This window comes from Primulina eburnea, chromosome 11 (assembly GCF_022965805.1).
Source record: "Primulina eburnea isolate SZY01 chromosome 11, ASM2296580v1, whole genome shotgun sequence".
Lineage (NCBI taxonomy): Eukaryota > Viridiplantae > Streptophyta > Magnoliopsida > Lamiales > Gesneriaceae > Primulina > Primulina eburnea.
In genome coordinates this window covers 240,059-260,978 of record NC_133111.1, presented here as the reverse complement: position 1 = coordinate 260,978, position 20,920 = coordinate 240,059, and the positions used below count along the sequence as shown (strand labels likewise).

The 20,920-nt window shown below is 34.8% G+C and overlaps 3 protein-coding genes across 3 annotated transcripts; 1 reads left to right on the top strand and 2 right to left on the bottom strand.

The window, feature by feature from the left end:
* Nucleotides 1-3,360: 3,360 nt before the first annotated feature.
* Nucleotides 3,361-8,413, top strand: LOC140804224 (cytokinin dehydrogenase 1-like). The gene is made up of 5 exons (XM_073160083.1): nucleotides 3,361-6,370; nucleotides 6,534-6,661; nucleotides 6,741-7,001; nucleotides 7,760-8,022; nucleotides 8,086-8,413. The coding sequence occupies exons 1-5, from the start codon at nucleotides 5,710-5,712 to the stop codon at nucleotides 8,411-8,413; spliced, it is 1,641 nt and encodes a 546-aa protein (XP_073016184.1). The 5' UTR covers nucleotides 3,361-5,709.
* Nucleotides 8,414-9,024: 611 nt separating this feature from the next.
* Nucleotides 9,025-15,397, bottom strand: LOC140804223 (eukaryotic translation initiation factor 3 subunit E-like). Its single transcript, XM_073160082.1, has 8 exons — nucleotides 15,073-15,397; nucleotides 11,960-12,114; nucleotides 11,322-11,549; nucleotides 11,113-11,234; nucleotides 10,440-10,659; nucleotides 10,090-10,232; nucleotides 9,396-9,533; nucleotides 9,025-9,257 (listed from the first exon to the last, which is right to left on the bottom strand). The coding sequence occupies exons 1-8, from the start codon at nucleotides 15,281-15,283 to the stop codon at nucleotides 9,158-9,160; spliced, it is 1,317 nt and encodes a 438-aa protein (XP_073016183.1). The 5' UTR covers nucleotides 15,284-15,397; the 3' UTR covers nucleotides 9,025-9,157.
* A 1,219-nt stretch (nucleotides 15,398-16,616) lies between these two features.
* Nucleotides 16,617-19,527, bottom strand: LOC140805148 (S-formylglutathione hydrolase). The gene is made up of 7 exons (XM_073161354.1): nucleotides 19,301-19,527; nucleotides 19,033-19,150; nucleotides 18,640-18,687; nucleotides 17,918-18,114; nucleotides 17,746-17,844; nucleotides 17,578-17,643; nucleotides 16,617-16,927 (listed from the first exon to the last, which is right to left on the bottom strand). The coding sequence occupies exons 1-7, from the start codon at nucleotides 19,445-19,447 to the stop codon at nucleotides 16,748-16,750; spliced, it is 855 nt and encodes a 284-aa protein (XP_073017455.1). The 5' UTR covers nucleotides 19,448-19,527; the 3' UTR covers nucleotides 16,617-16,747.
* Between the last annotated feature and the right edge of the window lie 1,393 nt (nucleotides 19,528-20,920).

Genomic DNA, 20,920 nt, shown 5'->3' with positions numbered 1-20,920 from the left:
GAGAAAAAAAAGGTCACTGAACACGTTGTCACTGAATTAATTATCATTTTACTTAAAAACATGCAAATTAAGATGTTTAACGATCATATTATAATTAATGATGAACTTGGTCCCTAAAGTATTTTGGTATATACATTTGGTTTTGATTATGAAACTCATCTAGTTATGATATTTATCACATTCAGTTATATACATATTCAATTATCTTGAAAAAATATCAATTAAGTTATTATAGCATTGGTTTTATCAAGTAAGTTATATTAAGAAATATGATACATGTGATATATGAAAGATAATACTAAGTATAAGAAGACCGATCGCAGTGATTCGTGTATTTATTTCTAGACTATGGAAGATGATTGATTTCTTGATTATTCAATTATTTGAAATATTTAGACCAAGTGGAAAAATCTTAAATAATTTTATTGAAGTCCATAAAATAATGTCATCATGGTCAATATATTTCATTAGGATAATAACGTTTTATATTTAAAAAAAATTAAATCAAGAATATTATCTGTATTAAGATGATAAATATCTTGATATTAGATTTACCATATCCCGAATTAATATCATAAAAAATTGTCAAATCTGGAGTTTCTTTATGATGATTAGAGAAATATATAAATAGTGACATACAAGGACTAAATACACCATCTTTACAATTGCATAAAAGTTTAAAAGATCTATGTTTTATCATGTTCGTGGGATATCGTCAATTCCAATTTTAAATTCAATATCAATGACTAGAAGTTATAATTTGATCATTCATGCATTTATTTTTTCCACATATCAATCTTTACATTTTATGTTGTACGTACGTAGATCGAATTAAATTCAATATTATGTCATATTTCTAACAGGAATTTGATAAGACCAACCACTTGAAAGAGTTAGTCTATGCTCCACGAGAAATAATTTTCCTCATATCCCAACACATGAGGGTCTTCCATGTATAATGGAAGTTGAAATCATGTTTTGAAGAATAAAGGACTAAAATTTCACTACATCATAGATACAAATGGGAAAAAAAATTTCGGGTATAGCATAAAAAATCTGACTTTGAAATACATTAAGGGGGGTGTATTCAATGTAGGAGATTTATTGACTTTTATAGATTTTAAAAGTCTAAGTGTATTCAATTAAGACTTTTACATACTCTCTAGTGGTATTCAAAATAGACTTTCATAGATTTTTAAAAAGTCAAGTAATATTCAACATTGACTTTTAAAAACTCTGTAAAAGTCTAGGTATTCAAAATTTCAATAGACTTTTAATAACTTCATGGAATTCATCAACATACAAACATCAAAGCCGAATATACAACTATAAATTGTTAAAAATTATATTTGGTTCAACCAAAGATTGGATGGATTTTTAAGAATTCTAAATCATACACAAACTATTTATTTCTTTCTCTGTCGCTTCATATCACATCTCTTCTCATCTTCTCTCCTCTCATCTATCTCTATCACTCTCTCAAATTTTCAAAACATATTTCTATATATATTTTCATCTCACCTTTTCAAAGTTTTCATTTTTCGGCTAATTGTTCATATAATAATTTTTTATTTTAATATTATAAGAAATTTTAAATTCTAGAATTGATTTTGTGATTTTTAATTTATGATTTATACAAATTAATGTAATATTCAATAATAATAAAATATGATTCAAAAAAATGTCGCTTAATTCTTAATAATTGAATAGCCTCGCAACAACCATGATTTTTTAAATTCTTTAACATTTTCAATTAATATGTAAGCTATGAAATTTTTATACAAAATTATATCCACACAATTCTAAATAATATTATTTTCACATGTATATTATCAATTCAAAAACAAGGTTACATATTAATAAATTGATTTATTTTAAAAAAAATTTATAAACATGCATACAAACCCACATATATAGACATGTTAAGATTAAATGATTTAACTTTTAAATAAGTACATTTATTTATTATATAAATATTGAAAAACTATTTCAAACTGAATATGTTATATATGTCAATTAATTATTGTTTCAAAGAAATTAATAAAAAATAATATGTTATAATTAAGTACAAAATTTCTAAAAATTTTATTAAAAAAATTTCACAAAAGTGTATAAAAATTTTGCAAAAAAATCTACATAAATCCACATAAATCTGTTTATAAATATATGATATTTTATAAAAGTCAATAAAAATATCAAATCCATAAAAGTCTATCATTTGAAAAAGTCTTTGAATGGAATACACGTCTAAGTAAACAGTTTTAGATATGCATAATGATATCAATTTACCGGAATGGTAAAAAGGTTTCTAAAAAAGGAATAAATATTGACATCCACGTATAGTTTGCCTCTTGGCATAAACGTTAAGACACAAACGCTACTTTCATATTAGTTTGACAAAGTGTGCCATTATGGACCGCGATAAGAAATACTGACCACAAAAAGGGAAAAAATAATAGTGAAACGGATGGCACAACTGGGATTCAAAAGGTAATAATTGATCACGTAAAAGAGAGAGTATTGAATATGAATATTTTTTATCACATAAAACAGTCAAATAGACTTAAAACAGAAGTACTGGTGAAATTGTAAGAAACCAGACTCGTACAAAGTTAGTAAATTGTATTTGATATTTGTAGGAGACACGTTGAGTACTCTAGATTTGATCAACCAAGGGTTCAAGAAAGATTTTTCAAACAAGTTTTAGGTTGTCTTGTACATTCCCTAAATAGCAAATAGTATCTTCTTGGAGTACAGAAATCTCCTTACCATCAGAAGCTACATCACACTTCAACCACAAGATATAAGGACATCCACTTACATAACAGTACATCAACAACAAGTGAGATAGGATAACCGGTCCTTTAAGGTTCACAACACAAAGCATGTTACACACAAGAATTAGCATACTTGATATTAGACAGGGTTATGAATGCAATGTACGTACCTTAATTAAACATCATAGCTATGGGATGATCATGGATGAATGTCGAAAGGATTGACATGCATTATTCACGCGCATACATGGGGGTTTGTTTCTGTGAGTTTCGTGGGTGCATCCCATGTAGGTAGCATGTACATGTCACGGCCAAAGCACATGAGACACATTTCATGTAACATACATATAAATCACTGATCACATGGATCCCATATTCAGCACATTATGTATTGATAAATGTAATTGTTTATGCTACAAGGGTGTATCTAGCACAGACTAACCTACATGAAACATAAAAAAAAAACCGTGAATATGTTCACACGTAATGAATACGTGGGTTTGAGTGTTACTTTTGGTGTCTGCCTTTGTACAGACTTATCTTTCGGTGCATTATCTTTTGAACATCAGCTTCCGTCTGAAAAGTAGCTGCAACAAAATCAGTAACACATGCTAAAGTTTTTAGCTCACCGTGAGTGAAAAAAGCTAGCAGATGCAGTGTAAATGCACTAGTGGTGTATAAAGCATAAACCAAGACAGTATCACATATGCAGATTACATTTTCTTTGAACATCCTGAACATATAATACGCTTTGAAATTGATACATGGAAAAACTGCGAGCATGCCAGATGGATTAAACCTAAGAGTTTAACAAGGGAAAGTTTCATCTTTTTGAAATAGCGTAATTGATAGGAGGAAAATACTGTACGGCAGAAGTTGAATCAGCAAAACAGAAAAAGTACTGTTTGAATGTGTAAGACGGGGGAAAATAATAAATACTTGTCCAAATTGTTGCTGAAGCAACAGAAGCCAGTGATGGGAAACCAAAACAAACCAGGAGTGGTAACTTTCATAACAGTGGATTGTTTAGCAAAGAAAGCAACATAAAATAATTTACTACTACTATATTGTGGCATGATTATGGCATGCCCAAGTGCTGGGATCCAACATTCCAAAGACCAAATGAATTGATAGGTAACTTTATTCAGTGTTTCCTCCATTCAAACTGTCATCTACCCAATATCACTTTTCCATCCTATTTTGATTCAAACCTTTACACGTGATTCAAGTTGTCCCCAAGCCCCTACATGAACCGAAGCTCAAAGCTGCAGCTTCTAACCACAATGACAGAATAGGGGGCTTTACTTTACTTCCCTCCCCCACAAAACATTACAGCCATACAAACAAGCATATAATTAGAACTTCAATTTTATCTAATAAGCCCTACAACCATATGTCAACATCAATGTATCGAAATCATTATAAAGAAAAAACATGGTAATTAAGCAATATCTCCTTCCCACTCGTATCTTCAAATCCTATCCAAGAAAAGAACACATCTTCTTGCGGACATAAAACCTAGATACATGGATAGTGCTTTGACAAGAAAAAATAAGTAGGATAATGTAACCAGTCAAAAGATGGTGATTAACCTTGCACTTCAAAGATTTAACTATATGATCATTTCTCAGATATGGTCAAAAGGAAGTGGGCGATGAAATTATTTTCATCCACCATAATCTTCCAGGTCAGGCACCAATCACCCATCACAGTGAAGGTAATATTTACAGCAGATTTTTTCTGAGTCCGTGTACAAAAATGTTCTCAAATATGAAAATCGCATGAAGATGAAACAAAGCACCGTGAATTATTCCCCTGGAGGCAAACAGGACTGATCCAATCGTATCAAAGTTGAACATTTATACCAACTTGAAACAAATAATGCCGTTCATTCGAATATCATAGAGAGACTACAATATCTTGATCAAGGTAGAAAGACAAAATTAATCATCCAATTAACGTAGTCATGAACGAGAATGTAATAAATGATGGCCTATTTTTCAGTTGAATCAATGCAGAAGGATTTTGTCCGCCTTTTAAATTACTTTTCACAAAAAGGTAAGCAACACTTACATCGGCAAAGAAGGTTCAGAGATAGAAAAGGAAACAGACTTTCTGCCTCTTACTGCACTGAAATCTGGTAGGGGCCGCCCAAAGCTTCAACTCGCCAGCAATAATTTAATTAAATGATTTTCTCTTTAGAATACAAACAAGCAAATGAAAACAAATAAAGTATTATAAAATATATCACGCGGTTATGAGAATTTGAAGAGAGATTTCAACACTTCAAACAAGTGCCACACCACTTGTGGTGCTGGGAGAAGCCTGGGTGGTAGCGGAAAAACCCCTGCCCCCCTCTAATAAAAAAAACACAGTGTTTGGGTAGTTATCACATTGCCATTGACTCTGATAATTAGGCCAAATATTAGTAATTATCTAATCCAGGATTCCTTGCCTGACATACAGTACATGAACTATAATTACATAGAACAATAATTACATAGAATCATCTGGTAATAAAGTTCCTAAAATGTGAACAGTTTGTAGGTTGGTCCAAGTGCAATATATTTGATAAAAACAAATAAAATCTACAAAACAGTGACAAGAAAATAAAAAAGGTGGCAGTTAAATTGATAAAGTAATGGTATCAGTAAGTCTTCTTGTTGCTGTGTATAAATCTCCGCTCGGGTTTAAAGAGTTGCTAGAAAATTTCTCAAAACACTTTTTGCTTGCAATTAGACCACTGTATGCACTTAATCCACGAGATTTCTTCACAAGGCTCTATAAATTCTCTTCCATTCTCAGCATATCATCATTTATCTACTTGGTTTGCTCACATAGAAAGAGTAGACTATAAAAGAACAGTTTCTGTTCTTTCTTATCTTTAAGGAATTTCTGTTCTTTCTTATCTTTAAGGAACTAAAAGGATACGATGACTGCACAACCTCAAAATTTATTTCCGCTGAAAAATATAGCCCAAAGGCTTATTTTAGTTTTTGTACTTGGCTTCACAGTCAATAGAGATCACCTTTGCTCCAACCAGCCTTTTGTCACTCCCACAGCATCTCTTCACTCAGTTCCATCAGTCATACATTCATCACTAGAAAAGATGACACTTGATGGGAACCTAAGCTTTGATGGTATTGAACATGCAGCAAGGGACTTTGGCAATAGATACCATATCATGCCATATGCAGTGTTATACCCACAATCGGTTTCTGATATTTCTTCCATGATAAAGTGTATTTTCCATATGGGTTTGACTTCAGAGCTAACAGTTGCTGCCAGAGGCCGTGGCCACTCCCTACAAGGCCAAGCACAAGCATATCGAGGTGTTGTTATTATTATGGAATCTCTTCAGGTGCCGAAAATGAGTTTTCACGATGGAAAACTACCATATGTTGATGTCTCAGCTGGAGAGCTTTGGATTAATATTCTGCACGAGAGTCTTAAACACGGGATGGCACCAAAATCATGGACTGATTATCTCCATCTCACAGTTGGGGGTACACTATCAAATGCTGGAGTTAGTGGACAGGCGTTCCGACATGGACCGCAGATCAACAATGTCTACGAACTGAAAGTGGTCACAGGTTTGTCAACCGAACATGCACAGTGTTAAGATGGTTAAAGTTAGTTTTGACATGTGTATTTAAGAAAGATAAAAGGCATTTCAAATAAATAATTAGAATATGGGCAGTTACATGTCCTGCGAATTTAAAAAAACAAAAGGCACTAACTTTAATATTTGCACAGGCAGAGGAGAAGTAGTAACCTGTTCAGAAGATCAGAACGCTGAACTCTTCCATGCTGTACTTGGAGGACTAGGACAATTTGGGATCATCACCCAGGCTAGAATTGCCTTGGAGGCAGCCCCCAGAAAGGTCATTATACGTCAAGCATTACTACGATCAAAGTTAATACCTAAGACATTAGTTTGTGATCTAAGCTGTCATTTCTCAGGTTAAATGGATCAGAGCACTTTATTCAGACTTCTCTGCATTCACCAAAGATCAAGAGCATCTAATATCTTCAGAAAACACTTTTGATTATATAGAAGGGTTTGTTATCATTAACAGAACTGGTTTACTAAATTACTGGAGATCGTCTTTCAAACCAAAAGACCATGTTCAGGCAAACCAGTTCTCTTCAGAAGGAAAGATTCTATTTTGCCTGGAAGTTGCAAAATATTTCAATCCAGAAGGGTCCGAGAACATTGATCAGGTGAGAGTTTTTAATAACATATAAATTAAATAAAACCATTTATAATAAATATTTCACATTTTCTTAAATCAATAATCACAAACAATATGTCGTAACCAACTATCTAGATATCAATAGATCTAGACCAGATAAGTCATCTACTTGTCATTAGTGATCATATCAACAAATCAAAGGTTGGATACATCATTCACCAACCAACATTGCAACCCAGACAGATACATCATCCACTAGATATATCCTCAACTAGTTGACAATATATACCGACCAATATCAGTAAAATACATGCCCCATTCAAATTCAATCACCATATAAGCAAATATCACAAATTGAGAAACATGAGATCATCCCATAACAATTCATCAATTTTCTCATTTCACCACTTTCAATAAACTTGTTTATCTATAATTAATTTTCTATATTTGCATAGAAAATGAACATATTTGATAAGATAACATCAATGGCAGACATTTAAAGAGGACTTCTACTAGTATTACCTACTTTGTTTAACATAACAAAACGATAGTCCGAAATCAATATGACATTGTCGTCCTTTAGGATTGAAAGGTTTATTTATGTTTCTCTTATATTATCTATATGTATCAAGTTAAGAAGATTAAAGAGAAATGAAATTCTCTCCTCCTACACGTAATCACATTTCTTCAATGTACTTGGGTCTTCATTATCTTTTATGTAAATACATATAATATTTTCGATAATTTGATTGATTATTAATTGATTTATGAGACCTCACCATGCAGGACGTGGATACCCTCTTATCAAAATTGAATTACATCAAGTCCACTCTCTTCTGGTCAGAAGTCCCTTACACAGATTTCCTGGACAGAGTGCACACGTCGGAAATAAAACTTCGGGAAAAAGGACTGTGGGAGGTTCCACACCCTTGGCTAAATCTTCTTATTCCTCGGAGTAGGATTCATGAGTTCGCCCAACAAGTTTTCGGAAACATCGTAAAGGATACAAGCAATGGTCCAGTCCTGATCTATCCCGTCAACAAATCAAGGTACTGATCTCTAGAACCTTCCCATCCAAACCACAATCAATATAAACTCATTCTTTGCCACAGATGGAAAACACGAACATCCATGATTACACCCGAGGAGGACATTTTCTACCTAGTTGCCTTCCTAGCTTCGGCAATGCCATCTTCTAGGGGAAAAGATAGTCTGGAATATATATTGGCTCAAAGCAACAGAATTTTAGAGTTGTGTGAAAAACAGCGACTCGGAGTAAAACAATATTTGCCCCATTATAACACTAAAGCAGAGTGGAAAGCTCACTTTGGAACTCAGTGGGAAGATTTCAGCAAAAGAAAATTCACGTATGATCCCTTTGCAATCCTGGCACCTGGACAAAAAATCTTCTCAAGAGCTGATCCCTTGACACGGCAATGATTCACAGGTAAATAGAGACATAAAAGTGTAAATGTTTTGTACTTTCTGTCTCAAAAAATGTGCTTTTACTATATTACCACTGCGCATCGCATCGCATCGCATCGCATAGCATAATGTTTCTCAGAACTACCCATAATTTAACACATCTCCAAAGCAAACCGAGAATATTCAAGCAAATGCTACGATTTCCTATTTTAATAGTATATTATCAATCATTTTGCAATCATGCGAAATCGAAATACCAAGCTAAGTAGGCCAATTTGAGCAATAAAACTCAAAAATTAAAATAAATGGAACAAACATCCGCGAAGATACGGAGAGACAATGAAGCTCAACCAGTGAAAATGGAGATCACTCTTCTGTAGCTTGTGTATATGTTTATACCACCACGCTCTCCGATCTTGTTGGTTACTAAAACTTTTGTATTTAAACCTTCTTTCGATTATCGATAAATTTGTATAGTATCAGCGTTATTCATATTTCTTTTGCTTGTTTGGTCTTATTAATTTTAAACTATTTATTAAATATGCACCAGTATCCAAAAAATAAACACAATTCTTGCGGTCAGGATCCCGGTCCATCAGCTAGCTTGTGAAAATACGAAAAATTCATATTTAAAACTGTTGAATTTCTTGATAAAATAAAAAATCGAAATCAATAAAAAGGGTACTTGATCAAACACTGGGAGAAATAAAAACTAAATTACTTCGGATCAAAATCAACACCCGACGCTGGGGATACAATCTACCGAGCAGTTTGCGCCTGAGCATGTTCCAGGAGCTGGGTTATTAATTTATAAGTGTGCCCTGAAAGTGCTTTAGTTTGGTCAATAAGTTGTTCATACCTGAAAGTCAAAAATAGCTTTAGTTTCGCTTGTGTTATTTTATCTTTGTACACGAAATATAGTATTGACAAGATCTTGACTGCCAAAATTAAGTCTAAACAGTCATTGTCACAATATGATTTGCATTAGTGTACTTACACATTGGGAAAATTCGGTTCCATTGTCAATGTTCCGGTTTTGGAATCGATCTTGGCAACAAGTTTTGAAGTCTTTATGAGATTCACTATCCATCTCTCTGCCTCCTCATAGTTCAAATTCAGTTTCTCAGCGAGCACACTGTCAAACAGCACCAAGTAGTAACTCAAAATGGTCCAAATTCATTCAACTACGAAAAAAGAGTCAACACCATAACAATATGCTGGCACTTCAGCACAGATGCATATTAAACAGAATGACTTTTTAACACAAATAAGATACTCAGACTCTTAAAATAGGGATATTTGGGAAAATAGACTTGGTCAAATTTTTTTTAAAAAAATAACCCTCCCATGTAGTGAACAAATACACTACTGGAGGCTATTTTTTTTAAAAAAAGTTTGACAGGGTTATAAAACAAAACAGCCCCTTAAAATAACCAGGAGAAAAAATATGTTTGCATCTTGAAACACGACAATCATAAGATCAGAAAGCACCAAAGTCGCACTTAGGCATCAATTAGGTATCAATCAAGCTATTTGTTATCAACCATTAAGATTTGGTGGCCAATTATATTCACAATATAGAAAAACATCATAAACACACAGAGGGGCTTCGTATGTGTGAGTATGTGGCGAATTGGGGAGGCAAGATTTCTGTGGCATAAATTTTGCTGTCCTAGAAATAATGCACATACCCCATGTCAATGCGCTGATGAATGCAACAGAAGGTCTCAAAAATGAAAAGTCGAGCATTCTCAAGGAACTCATCTCTTAATGGTACAGTTGTAAAATTTCCTTCCTCAACGCGTTTACCAAGGAATGGATCATTTAGGATTGCCTGCAACAAACATGGATACTCAATGACAACCAACTCATGATCATGTTAAAATAAAAGGCAAAGATCTGTCAACTCAAATCAAAAAGTAAAAACCTGCCGACTCAATAGCACTGGATTACTCCGCTTAGCGGATAGTAACACAGAGATCAGAAATATCTAAAAAACAGTTCATCTGGCAGTGGAACTATTTACAGTTAAGAAGCTTACTTCTTCACACTCTTTCATCTTTCTTTGAGCCCCATCAAAGTCATAGTTGACATATAAACATGCCAAAAACTCTGTGATTGGATCTTCATAAGAATACTGCTCTTGCTGAATAACCTTGATGAAATCTTTAAGTTGAGTCCGCCTCCTTTTGTTGACGATGAAAGCAGTTGCCAGGTAACGTAGAAGATGAGGAGCATTTGTTTGAATGGCATTCAAATACCTGAAAGAGATTTATCATTTAGAAATGATTGAAGAATTATGGGTTAGATAGAGGGAACAAATCAATGTCACATCAGGTACTATCATAAAATATGGCATCCCAAAAAATGTGTGATGCTTGGCAGGAAGGATGGTAATATATATGCAAGTTGTCGGGTAAAACTTGAGTTCTTGACCAAAACTTTAGAATATAGGGAAGGTAAGTTTTTTGGTGTAGGAGGGGACGGAGTCCACATCTAATGGTTATCACATGCCAATGATTCTAGCATTATGATTTTTTTCCTGGTTCAAACACAGTAATAATAACAAGACAAACGATACCACCTCCTCCTTCGATATCTCTAGGTGAAATTAGACAACTGAAGTAATACTTTCTGAGAAGTAACATACTCATCTTGTAACATCACCAGACCAAATAAAACAAAAGAAGGGGATGCAAGTTCCAGAGTCATACTTGTCCTGGTTGAACAAATCAATAATCAGGGTTCTTCCATTGTCATGATTGAAGAAGATGAACAGACTCCAATGCAATAACCATACTCTACTTTGTACTTGATTTAATGGAGAAGAGAAACTCTGCAAGACATGAAGAACAAATTCAATATCCTGTATCAAACAAGGGTAGCCACGCAAGCTAATAGTTTACATGGCAGTTCTAGCAACCTTAGAGTCAATAATTTCCTTCAGGCGGTTCAGCTCCTCCAGTGCAACATCCCAGTTCTGCATCAATATCTCTGCTGCTAGTTTTCCCCATAATGAACTTGTACTCTTTTCCGTGTCCGTACTCAAGCCCCTGTACTGATACAAATAATCAGCAGCACCAGAGTAGTTGCCACACTCAAACTGAAATTTGGCATACTTATACAGTACTCCTATCTGCTTTGGACCAATCTGGGAAACAAGAAACACAAGGTTAATCAAATACCTTAAAGGTTCATGATAAGGTCCGAACAATGTAAATTCCGTTCATCTCACTATACATTCCATAACATAACAATATCACATAAACCATTCATGATTCACCAATTCAATAAATAGAAATATAAGTGTAATTCAGATTATGAAGTAGAAAATAAATCAATTCCCATACAATCTCTGAAAGCAAGTTTTCACTTATGAGTACGGTAAAGAGGTCGTCAACCGCACAACAAAAATATCTCTAAATTTGAGAATTTAAATCTCACATCAATGACATAAATCGGGGATGTTGAGATTGGGTGAACATCCAACCAGCATGATAATTAAATGCTGACATCTACTAAAGTAAGATAACCACAATTACGCAAAAGTTAAAAATCAACCTGATAGCGATCGTTGAGCATCTGAAGATTGTGCTGTTTGTCAGCTCTCAGTTCCTGAACAGCATTAGGATTCTGCAGAAAGGTAACTATGGGAGCTGCAGCCTCTTCCAATGACTTCAACCCACCCACCACTTCAGCTCTTCTACCCACCATTTCTAAACCATGGAAAAACACAAATCCAGTTAATGACAGATCAGTCAAGCACAGACTGCAGAACAATTTATCATAAAATGTAAATCCTATAATAACAATTCACCACAGCACAAGTATAAAGAATTTATACCTGATTCCCAGAAAATACGATATGCATTAAATATACAATAAGTTCCAGTTCCAAAAAGAACAAAACAAAAAATGCAGGACACATAATTTAGATTCAGAGCGGGTTAATAAATTTTATCAAAGACGCGTGAGGGCGCAGATGAGAAGGCCGTTTAATTTTAATGCTGTAACTTGCATTTGTAAAGACTTCACATGCAATTTGAACCTTTTCCCATTCGAGAGACTGGAGCCCTGCTCTCTCCAGTTGTATTGTGAGTATCTGTTGCTTGTGGTCCTGTTCGTTTAGAATTTCGAGGAAATATCCTCCAGAGAAACAAAGAACAAAGTTCAGCATCGGAAATTTTTTTGGATAGATTTATGTAGCGTTAGGCTCAATTCTAACAAAAAAGGACGAAAAAAGCAAATAGATGTCAAAACCCCAAGAAATAAAGCCAGCACATGGAGATAAGTAAAACACTGCGGGGAAATGAGGAAAAAGGGAGCGTTGTAAGTTTTTATTCAATAAAATGGAGTGGAGAGTAATTTACTTTTGTGCCCTTTATTTAAAATTTAATTTTCTTATTAGTGCATTTTAATTTTATAGATAATAAAATTTAAAATTTTATTAAATTAAAAATGTTAAAATTCTCACGACTAACTTCTCATCATGGTTTGCAGAAAAGGTATCGGAACGGTCGTTCCGGAATGGGAACGAGGCCCACCTTGACAAAGTTTCGGGGTGTGAACGTTGATGCTTTGGGTCGTCGTTACGTAGATAGAAAACGACATGTTATCGGTGGAACGACGCGGATCGACGAAACAAAACGTTAAAATCTTAAAAAATTGGGTCGAGCTCTTTTTTTGGATCGAGCTCGACCCAAGAGCTCTTCACTTTTGTGAAGAGCTCCACCCAAGCTCTTCACGTTCTTCACATTTTGTGAAGAGCTCCACCCAAGCTCTTTACAAAATTGTGAAGAGCTCGACCCAACAGCTATTCACAACTCACACCTGGGTCGAGCTCGACCCAGGTCTGAAGAGTGGACATTGTATTGTTGTAAAGTTTAATTGATTCCAATTTGGGTTAACATATGGACCTCCAATTAAATTTTTTTCAAAAGTTAAATTGATTATAACCCAAAACCTTCTTAATAATATATTTCAATTTTGTGAGGGTTGTGAAAATTTCGATATATAACAAAATTTCGATATATAAGAGCTTGGGGTTTTGGGTCGAGACAAACTCTACTGGGTCGAGCTCGACCCAGAGTGGTGTGGCTCGACCCAACTTTGGTCGAGCTCGACCCAAGTGGAGTGTTTGGAGGTTGCTCGACCCACGTTCAGTACACGAATAACATGGAAGCTCGATCCATTGAGATACATTAAACATTCATTCGAGTGAAAATGTTGGAGTGAAATTTGTTATGAATTTTTTAGGTTCCACTATTGTTACGAATTTTAGATACATTAAACATTCAGTCGATATTCAACTCACATGGCTCGACTAAATGATACATTTTTGACATAAGGTTCCACTATTGTTATGAATTTTTTAACAACTTACTTAAATTAGAATATATAACTCGTATTAAAATATTTACATAATTATAAATTTATACTTTGTATACATTCTAATTATATTTAAATAAATCATCATAATATCAATTATATATTATATCAAAAGCTCAAAATCCACCAACTCTATCCACTCGACCCAAAATCGACTTAAAATCGACCCAAACCCTTAACCCTAAACCAAACCCCAATCTCTACCCACTCGACCCAACCTACACATCTCAACCCCAAAACTCGACCCACACCATACTCAGCTCACACTATGTGCTCGACCCACACACTTAGAACACTCAACCGACACATCTTAGCACACTCGACCCACACACTGAGCACACTCCACCCACCTGCTCGACCCACACCACACTACCTGCTTGACCTACACATTTAGCACACTCAACCCACACTACCTTGCTCAACCGTAAACACTCCCGCTAACTCCACCAACAAAAATTCTAACAAACAGACCTATACTGAAACAAATTTAATTGGTATAACACTACGATAATAGCAACAACATTACGAGTATATACTTATTTCTCTTACAAATCTTCAAATTTTCAAATGATATTTGATTATATTTTTGTTTTATTTGTTGTGGATAACACAAAAATAGATGGAATGAAAACCTGGAGATGAGAGGGACGAGACCAATTAAATTTTTTTAAAAGTAAAATCTAACTGACTAATTAATGAGCTAATTAATGATCTCTCCTACCTAAATAACAGATTTAACTCAATTTTCTCGATTTAAAAAAGTCAAAATCTCTTTTATTTAATTAAATTTTAAATGGGTCATATTTTATATTGACCCAAAAATCTGCAACGAATTTAAAATAAAAATTATTAGCACATAAAAGACATCCATGGCATATGAAAATATATACTGCAACGAATTTAAAATAAAAATTATTAGCACATAAAAGACATCCATGGCATATGAAAATATATATATATATATCAAAGCATCGAAAATCAGGTAATAAATTTCATTTAATTAAATGGGTCATATTTTATATTGACCCAAAAAACTGAAACGAATTTAAAATAACAATTATTAGCACATAAAAGACATCCATGGCATAGTAAAAAAAATATATCAAAGCATCGAAAATCAGGCACTAAATTTCAGTACTCAAAATTCTCAGTCATAAAATCCATCTGAACGAAGATTAAACCGTTTTCGTTCACTCATACCAAAATCCGCTTACCCTCTACCTCCCCCCGACCCTAATTCTCTCTGGTCTGAGGTATATATTGAAGGCGAAATATACAAATCATACCTTGTGGAACATCTTCAGATCGATAGAGTGACTTGTGTATGTCCATGGCATAATCGACCATGTTTGTGTGGTTAAGCAGCTCGATTTTCGCCTTCAAAATATCCTCCTCAGGGTACAATCCTCTCTCCTGTAAAAACTCAAGTAGAGGGAACACCAAATGACGGTCAAGCTGCGGCGCAATGCGTTGCGTCAGGTCGTATTTCGCGGCCATGAATTCTCGGTGGACCTTCAAAGTATGCGTTGCTGTGTCGCTGTTCCTCCAACCACGCAAGTAGTTAGGGTTTCGGATTTCTTTTTAGGGGAATAGCTTTCGGATTTTGATACATAAAATTGGGATAAAATATAATAATTCATATCTATATTACAAATCAGGGTCGAAAGTTTTAATTAATATAATTTGAATCCCTATATTATTGTTTAGCATTGAAGGAGGCCAAATACTTATTATATAATGACCGTTATCTGATTATAAAATTACACCGCTTAATCATTGAATCTTTTACGAAGTGGTCAAATCAATATTCTGGTCACGTGTAAAATAATTAAATTATTATATTTAAATTTTTGTTAGCAAAAAATTAAAAGATTTATTACAGAAATATGCATTATAAAGAAATAATATAAAATTATAATTTATAAATGATGGATTATTTTAAATAATTCTAAATATAATTATTAATCGTTAGTCCTTTAAAATGTGAAAAAAGTTTAAAAAATAATGAGAATGCCAACTATAGTTATTGTAAGAACCTCTCATTATAAATAATCGCGAATCATAACTATGGTTTAATGTTTGATATTTTAAAATCTTAATTATTATTATTATAGTAGAAACTCCTTCAAAACATTAACTGGTGAAGATTTTAGAGAAATTTATAAGTTGTCATAATTTAATTTTATAAGTTATCCTAATTTAATTTTAACCGTAACCAAAATTGTTATACAAATTGAAACCCTTTTTTTTTTTTTTGTATTTGTCTTTTGATGAGTATTTAATTACGGAAATATCATTTTTTTAAATTTTTATGGCTATTTAATTACAAATGCCACATTTTTTTCTTTTTTTTTTGCCATTTGGTGGATTTTACAAAAACACAACTTTTGTATTTTTATCGTTTATTTTTTTTCTTTTACTTCTTTTTCATTAAAACAAAATTCACGTACTTGCAACGCTTTTATCCGAATATTAGTCAAAATTAAAGTAAAAAGAAAAACTTTGAATGAAAAATATAAATTACTTCCTTTTATCATTTTTCTTTTTCCTTGCGATTAAAAATATTTAACATCAAGTTCCTTCCTATGTGCCATCGGAAAAAGCAAAATCAGTCTTTAATTAAATGACTAAGGGTGGATTAAAGAAGGATATATTTGGAATGATATAAAAGTAATAATCTTGATTCGAAAACCAACCTTCTCAACACTCAAATACACTTTGGTAAAGTTAACTTTCGACCAAAGTTATTTTTTAGATTTTCCCGAATTGATATTTAGATTTTTTCGAAAATTAACAAAACTACGTAAAATTTATTTTAGAATAGTGGGGATACCGTGTGATTTAACTCATCACACTGCAGGCAACAAGCACATAACTGAAATACAGTATTAAGTACAATCTCCTCAATCCATTAAGTCAAGTCTGGATCACACCCGAAACAAGAAACTTGGCAACAAAATATTAGAGCTTAAGGGCTTGAGCATGGTGGTGAAGATGATCCTCTATAAAGGTGGCGATGAAAAAGTATGAGTGGTCATAACCGGGTTGCAACCTCAGGAGAAGAGGAACGTTAGCCTTCCGACATGCCTCCTCAAACTTGTGCGGTTGAAGTTGATCATGCATGAATTTATCGTCTTCTCCCTAAAAGACACAACATTCAAAATAGCAACACATGAATGCCCTCTCCCTAGAAAGATAGAATACCAAAATAGCAACACATGGATGCCCTCCAGCGACACCTCCACCCAGTCCTTCGAAGTGTGATATACTCAACCCACTATCAGTCAACAAAATATTGCTTTTCCATTACGATGCGAATAAATTACAATCCAAGAACAAAACATGTATCTTATATGTGAATAAACACAATTCATTACTCATGACAAATTGAATGCCAAAAAATTGTCAAAGAGCCAAGTTTCTGAGTGCCACAACATTCAAGTTGGACATAAATTGTCTAATTCTATATTGTTGTTTAGTCTTTGAACGTGATCTGATGCTGCACTTGTTGGACGTTTGCTTGTAAAATGTATTCATATTTACTGAGTTACTGACGGTATTAAATAAATTGGACGAGAACTTCTTAAAAAATTTGAGTTAAAAATTTTAATCAACAAAGCTAAGCCAATTTGTTCTAGCCAAGTCAAGGCATTAAATAGGGATTTGTTAATTAAAACTTTTATCTAGGATCCTTTCTAAAGAAAAGGAAAAGTACAGGCCCACTCAATCGGTTTCAGCAAACTTGCAAGCAATAGCACCAAGCCACAATCGAGGACAAATTATGCTCTTACCTGATCAATTAGAATGGTTGCTGAAACGTTGTTGAATTTTGATATCAGAAAAGTAGCATCATATTCCTGAAAATTGATAGTTCCACTTTCATCTAAAATTTAAAAACTAAAAAGCATTTGAAAAAATACACTTCAAAATAGAGTATAGCTGCGTTAAAAAGATCACACCTCCCAATCAGTTTTATCACCACCCAAGTAACCTGAGAAAGCTTTATGGCCCCAAGGACAATTCATAGGATTGGCAATAGGTGCAAAAGCTGATACGGACTGAATCAAAGCAAAAGTAAACATGAACAGGAAAACCATTGAGATAAATATGTTAAATAATAATGTAAAGTACCTTGTATTTGTCCAAATTTTTCAAGTAAATTGTCAGTGCACCATGCCCGCCCATTGAATGACCAAATATAGATGCCCGAGATGTGTCTAGCTGTGGAAAGTTTTTAGTGAGAAGCTCTGGCAATTCCTTCACAACATAGTCATACATCTGCCAGTTTTTCCACTTGTCTTGAGTTGCATTGAGATAGAAACCAGCCCCTGGTGCAATAAAGAATAAAATATTTTGTGGCTCTGTGATATATAACAATACCAAGGCTTCTCTGAGCCGTTTTTTAACATTGACATCTATGCTAACTAATTTATCAAACGCTTTACAATACTCCAATAGCTTGCGGTTAGGGCGTGCCCTGGCCTCACCCAGGAATTCTTCCGTAATGTTTTGTTCTTTCTTTCAAGGCCCAATCACTCAATTTTTTTAAAATAATAATAATAACGCCAACCCACCGGATTGATCAATCTGGCAGGGTCGACTCGTCCGACCCGCAGGGTCGACGGCCGTCTAAGGCCGGTACCGACCTGGTGGCTCGACGGTTTTTTAATGCTAAAACCGTAACCGACCACGGTCATGGTTCCAGGCCAAAACTATTGACCCGATTAACCGCCCGTGGCCGGGTCCGGTCCGGTCCGGTCCGGGTAACCCGAACCATGGCCAGATCTAGTACAGACAAGCAAGACACCTATCATAATAGTATATCTATATACCAATAGATCTATAATGCATACCTACGCCAAAGTCCCAACTGTCGGACTCTCCTTCAACATTCAAGCCTCCTGAAGTAACAGGTAAATGATCCACTCTTAGTATAATAAAGCTCAGAAGAACATCAATTTTAACATAAAGCAAAGGATGTCTCTCTGAGTATGCACAAAAGAGAGAATATTGTTTTGAATGATGAATCTCCACAACGAAAATGATGCAGCCAAAGTAACCTCGACAAAAAGTTCTGATCAATGAAAAAGGACACCTATATTGCTAAGCTAAACACCAATAACAGAAAATAGTAAAAGTGGTACCATTTCTGCGCACCAGCAACATAATCGACAAAATGCTCAAATGAAATTTATTCTGGGGAGGCAAATACTGGAAGTTCTAAAATATCAGCCAAAATGACTTACTGGGAGAAGTATCTGGAACAATCAGAGCAACACCTTCACTGGAGGCAACACGTTGAGCGCCAGATTTGGATATGAAATTCTCATCAGTGCATGTGAGACCAGAAAGCCAGTAAAGCACCTACAGAGAAAGACACAAGAGCAATCCAACTTCATTATCATCAATCAAGAACCCAGAAAGATCCTCGATAAGCAGATGCACAAAAACAAAAATTTCAACGAATTAACGAGCAAATCCATTTCAATTAAAAAAAAAAGTGGGAAAACGTACAGGAAATTTGGTGGAAAGGGAGGGAGGAAAGTAGACATGGAAATTCATAGAGCATCCCAATGTAGGGCTGTAGTGCTTGAATCTCTTGTTGTATCCGCCAAACATTTTAGTGCTGCCGATTTCAGTAGGCTTATTGCTTCCCTCCATTTTCACACAGATCTATTCTTCTTCGAATGCCGATGTTTCCAGATTTTTATGGTCACCTATCTTTTTATCCCGACTTAAAAAATTATATATCTTTTTTTACTGTAAAACTCGTAATTTTATTCAACTAATGTCAATGTCTAAAATTACAAGATTTATTAACCAAAGAAAAAAAGTTCTGGCATCCACACAAACGAGGATGGGGAAGAAATAACAAAAAAAGCTAAAGAATGTGTTATTTTATTCGCTGAGCGCATCACATGGCTCAACGTTAAAGAAGTATGATTACTCATAAGTTGTCTGATATCAGTTGCAAAAGTGCCAACATAGCTAAAGTCCTCTTCTGGACGTGTGACTGCTTGCACAACCAGAAGAGAATCCGAGCAAATCTGATGAATTTGAAGATGATGATCATGCACCAATGAGAGTCCCTCCGCAATGGTTATTAGTTCAGCCATAGGAATAGACTGTGGCTTAGTAATTTTCTTCCCAAACGCCAACATAGGTTGGCCCTCGTCATTGCGCACCACTCCCCCTATTGCAAAGCTAGCAGAGGTCTCCTTATACGCTGCATCAACATCCAATCGTAGATGATTAAGGGGAAGAGCTATCCAAGTTCGGGGAGTTTGCGGGTTCAAGACTGCTAGAATATGTCAACTTCCGGGCCTCCTGAAAATCACGAAGCAAAGGCTCACACCATTCCGCATTCGCCACCACATTTCTGGAGTCTGAGTCATGAACCTTTTTTAGTCTCTCTAACCAAATTGCATAGGCACGAATTGCAAAAAATTCAAACTCCATTCTAGTAAGTTTCTCCTTCATCCATTGGGCAATATCCAAAACCTCCATATGGCGAACTTGTTTCAAGAACCTCCAAAAGATTGTTTCTTTCCAACAAGCTTTAACAGCCCGGCATGAGAACAAAGCATGTGTCGTGGAATCCATGCCAAAATGACATAGCGGACATGCACCAGATGTAGGGACATGATGAGCCATCAAGTTTATCGACGTAGGGATGAGATGATGAACCACACGCCACCAAAAAATGCGAACCTTCGGAGGAATTGAAAGAGTCCATAAAAATTTCCACCAAGTTTTGAGTTGTGATTCTGAACTATGTGCTGGAGGCTCGTAGAAGCCAATAGCAGCTTTATATCCATCCCTGACCGAGTATATACCCTTGGAGTCAAACACCCAATATCGAAAATCCTGATGTCGCGAAGAATAAATAGGTATGGCCAAAATTTCCGATGCAATATGGGGGTAGAAAAGCCCAGCACCAATTCAGTATTCCATCGACCATCCTCAATGAGATTACTCACCATGCAGTGATTCAAGGGTTCAGGAGTTTGTCGTATAATTGGCCCAATCCCAGGCACCCAGCGATCTTGGAATGCATCAATGCTATCCCCATTTCCCACATGCCAGTACAAGCCTTTCTCTAATAAAGATCTGCTCCACAAAAGCGATCGCCAA

Coding starts and splice junctions, on each gene's coding strand:
- LOC140805148 (XM_073161354.1), bottom strand. CDS start 19,447: ATGGAGGGAAGCAATAAGCCTACTGAAATCGGCAGCACTAAAATGTTT. Junction 19,151..19,300: donor CCCTTTCCACCAAATTTCCT/GTACGTTTTCCC, acceptor CTTTCTCTGTAG/GTGCTTTACTGGCTTTCTGG. Junction 17,644..17,745: donor GTGATAAAACTGATTGGGAG/GTGTGATCTTTT, acceptor ATCAATTTTCAG/GAATATGATGCTACTTTTCT.
- LOC140804224 (XM_073160083.1), top strand. CDS start 5,710: ATGACTGCACAACCTCAAAATTTATTTCCGCTGAAAAATATAGCCCAA. Junction 6,662..6,740: donor TGGAGGCAGCCCCCAGAAAG/GTCATTATACGT, acceptor GTCATTTCTCAG/GTTAAATGGATCAGAGCACT. Junction 8,023..8,085: donor TATCCCGTCAACAAATCAAG/GTACTGATCTCT, acceptor TCTTTGCCACAG/ATGGAAAACACGAACATCCA.
- LOC140804223 (XM_073160082.1), bottom strand. CDS start 15,283: ATGGCCGCGAAATACGACCTGACGCAACGCATTGCGCCGCAGCTTGAC. Junction 11,235..11,321: donor AGGAAATTATTGACTCTAAG/GTTGCTAGAACT, acceptor CATGTCTTGCAG/AGTTTCTCTTCTCCATTAAA. Junction 9,534..10,089: donor CATCAGCGCATTGACATGGG/GTATGTGCATTA, acceptor GCTGTTTGACAG/TGTGCTCGCTGAGAAACTGA.